We start from the raw sequence: 2,500 nt of genomic DNA on the forward strand, positions 1-2,500 counted from the left end.
ACAAGAACAAAAAGGGTAAAATGTTGCATGCAAGTTAGTTGGGGATCGAAAAGAGAAAAAAATCAAACTCCAAACCCTAGTTAGGGTTTAAAACCCAAAATCGGCCAACTGGTATGAAGAATCCAGCTATATGGACCAAATATTATCCAAATCTCCAAGATTGCGTTGATTCTCGTCCAATATAGAGGTGGTATTTTCCAAAATTGGGCAAATACCTAAGTAATGCCATAAACGTCTGACCAGTACCAAAAGAAACCAAATATGATAAGCAAATAATGGTGAAATTCCATTATCAATGGGATTAGGAGAGGGAAATAAAGGGAAGGGGAAGGAAAGGATGATAGTGTTTAGTGGTGGTTGGTTAAGAGAAATGATCTCTAGGGTTAGGGTGAGGAGTTATAAGGAAAGGGGGAAGGTTATTGTGGGTCATTGATCATCTGAGATCAGAGGCCGTGATTAAAGGGAAGTGGGGCGGGCCATACGACGGGTCTCGACCGGGTTAAGCTAAAGGGTCGTTTGGTCTAGGTTGCTAAAGGCAAAAGGAAACGGGCCAAATGTTTTTGGGCCTGCTTTTGCCCTGAAATTCATATTAAAACTGGGCCACAATTTAAATGCACAAAATTTTATCAAAAATAATTTATGAAAAGTAATTAACAAATGATAAAATATTATTTATGTAGTAAATTTTTTTAAAATAATAGTTTAACATTTAAAATATAAAATACTATTTTGAGCACAAATAATGTAATAAAATATAATTACGCACATCATATAGGCTACTATTGCAAAATTGTGTAAAATAACTTAAAAATACGAATAAAGTAAAATATTCTGAAACATATATATGGATGAAAATAATAAATCTGGATGATTAAGTTATCACAAAATAATTTAAATGGGTAACTAATAAATATTCAAGTAATTTAAATGCGAGAAAATTAATTTTAAAGCTTTAAAAATTATAAAAAAATATAGAAAATGCTCATATGACTCTTGTAGACTAAGTAATAATGCAAGTGCTCCCAGGGAATTCAAAACAAATGTTGGAAGCTCTTCACCTAGCAGAAGGCAGCTTTCCATTCAAATATTTGGGAGTATCTTTGTCCACAAGGAAAATTACTATATCACAATGTATGCCATTAGTGGAGAGGATAGTGGACAGAATCAGAAGCTGGACATCCATGTTTTTATCCTATGCTGGAAGATTACAACTCATCAAGAGTGTATTGTTTGAAATGCAGACTTACGAGGCTCAAGTATTTCTTATTCCAAAAAAGGTTATTAAACTGGTAAATGGTATATGCAGGAATTACCTGTGGACTGGTAGTCATGATACTACTCATAGGGCTCCTATAGCATGGGAGACTTTGTGTAAACCACAAACTGCTGGAGGTTTGAACATAGTCAATTATGAGAGATGGAATAAAGCTGCCTTGAATAAGCTTCTTTGGGCTATAATATCTAAGAAAGACAAGCTATGGATCAAGTGGATTCACTGCCACTACATAAAGAAGAAAGACATTGCTACTATGGAGACCCTTAAGCAAGCTAAATGGCTAGTAAGGAAGATGTTTGTAGCAAAAGAGTGGTGGGTAAATGATATTACAAAAATTCAAACCTGCACTCAGAATGGGAAGTTCAGTATTAGGAAGACTTACCTTCATACTACTCCACAGTATCCCAAAGTCCACTGGAAAATAATAGTTATGGTAACTGGAATGCTACCAAAACAAAAGTACATTTTATGGATGGCAATGCATAGAAGACTAGCTACAGTTGACAGATTAGTCAAATGGGGAGTTCAAGTAGATCAGTCATGTACATTGTGTGGAAGAGATATAGAAGAGACACATGACCACTTGTACTTCGAATGTTCATACTCACAGTGTCTATGGAAAGGAATGTTAAGATGACTAGAATATCAAAGGACAACTGGTAACTGGGAAACAAAAGTGCAATGGCTAATTGACAATGTAAATAACAGGAATCTAAGAAAGGTACTGCTAGGAGTGATATTTGCAGCAGTAGTCTACAACATCTGGATGGAGCGAAATGAAAGAAGATTTCAACAGCAGAGTAAAGAGGCCAAAGACAGAGCAAAGGAAATTGCTCTTCAAGTGCATGTTGCTGGACAGAAGAAACCCAAATGGTTACCTATTCTACAGCCGTTCAATAGTTATCCTACATGTAATCCATGACACATATGACAGAAAAAGTCTATATAGTGTTAGGATTTTGCTAAACAATACTAGTTGTATAGTTGTTTTTATTTGGTTATACTTATGCGATCTGTTCTATAGTCCACAAGAACAGATGATGTAAATTGCACAAAAAGATTTAAATAAAGTTTTTCTTTCGACCAAAACAAATAATGCAAAATGTTATTTTGAAATTATATATACCATTTGACAAAATATGAGGGTAAAATTGGGTATCAATACCGGATAAATATAAAAGGTTACCCGACTTTTCTTCTATTTGTACTACAGATGTATAAGCA

At 34.6% G+C, this 2,500-nt stretch overlaps 1 protein-coding gene across 1 annotated transcript; it reads left to right on the top strand.

Moving 5' to 3' along the window:
- The first annotated feature begins 1,010 nt into the window (after window positions 1-1,010).
- LOC107825139 (uncharacterized) lies at window positions 1,011-2,198 on the top strand. The gene is made up of 2 exons (XM_016651968.1): window positions 1,011-1,861; window positions 1,985-2,198. The coding sequence occupies exons 1-2, from the start codon at window positions 1,011-1,013 to the stop codon at window positions 2,196-2,198; spliced, it is 1,065 nt and encodes a 354-aa protein (XP_016507454.1).
- The last annotated feature ends 302 nt before the right edge of the window (window positions 2,199-2,500 follow it).

The sequence above is a fragment of the Nicotiana tabacum genome, chromosome 22 (genome assembly GCF_000715075.1).
Source record: "Nicotiana tabacum cultivar K326 chromosome 22, ASM71507v2, whole genome shotgun sequence".
Classification (NCBI taxonomy): domain Eukaryota; kingdom Viridiplantae; phylum Streptophyta; class Magnoliopsida; order Solanales; family Solanaceae; genus Nicotiana; species Nicotiana tabacum.

Excerpts from the sequence above, each read along its gene's own strand:
- LOC107825139 (XM_016651968.1), top strand. The coding sequence starts at position 1,011 with ATGCAAGTGCTCCCAGGGAATTCAAAACAAATGTTGGAAGCTCTTCAC. Across the intron at positions 1,862-1,984 it reads GAAGAGACACATGACCACTT|GAATCTAAGAAAGGTACTGC; the intron begins GTACTTCGAATG and ends TGTAAATAACAG.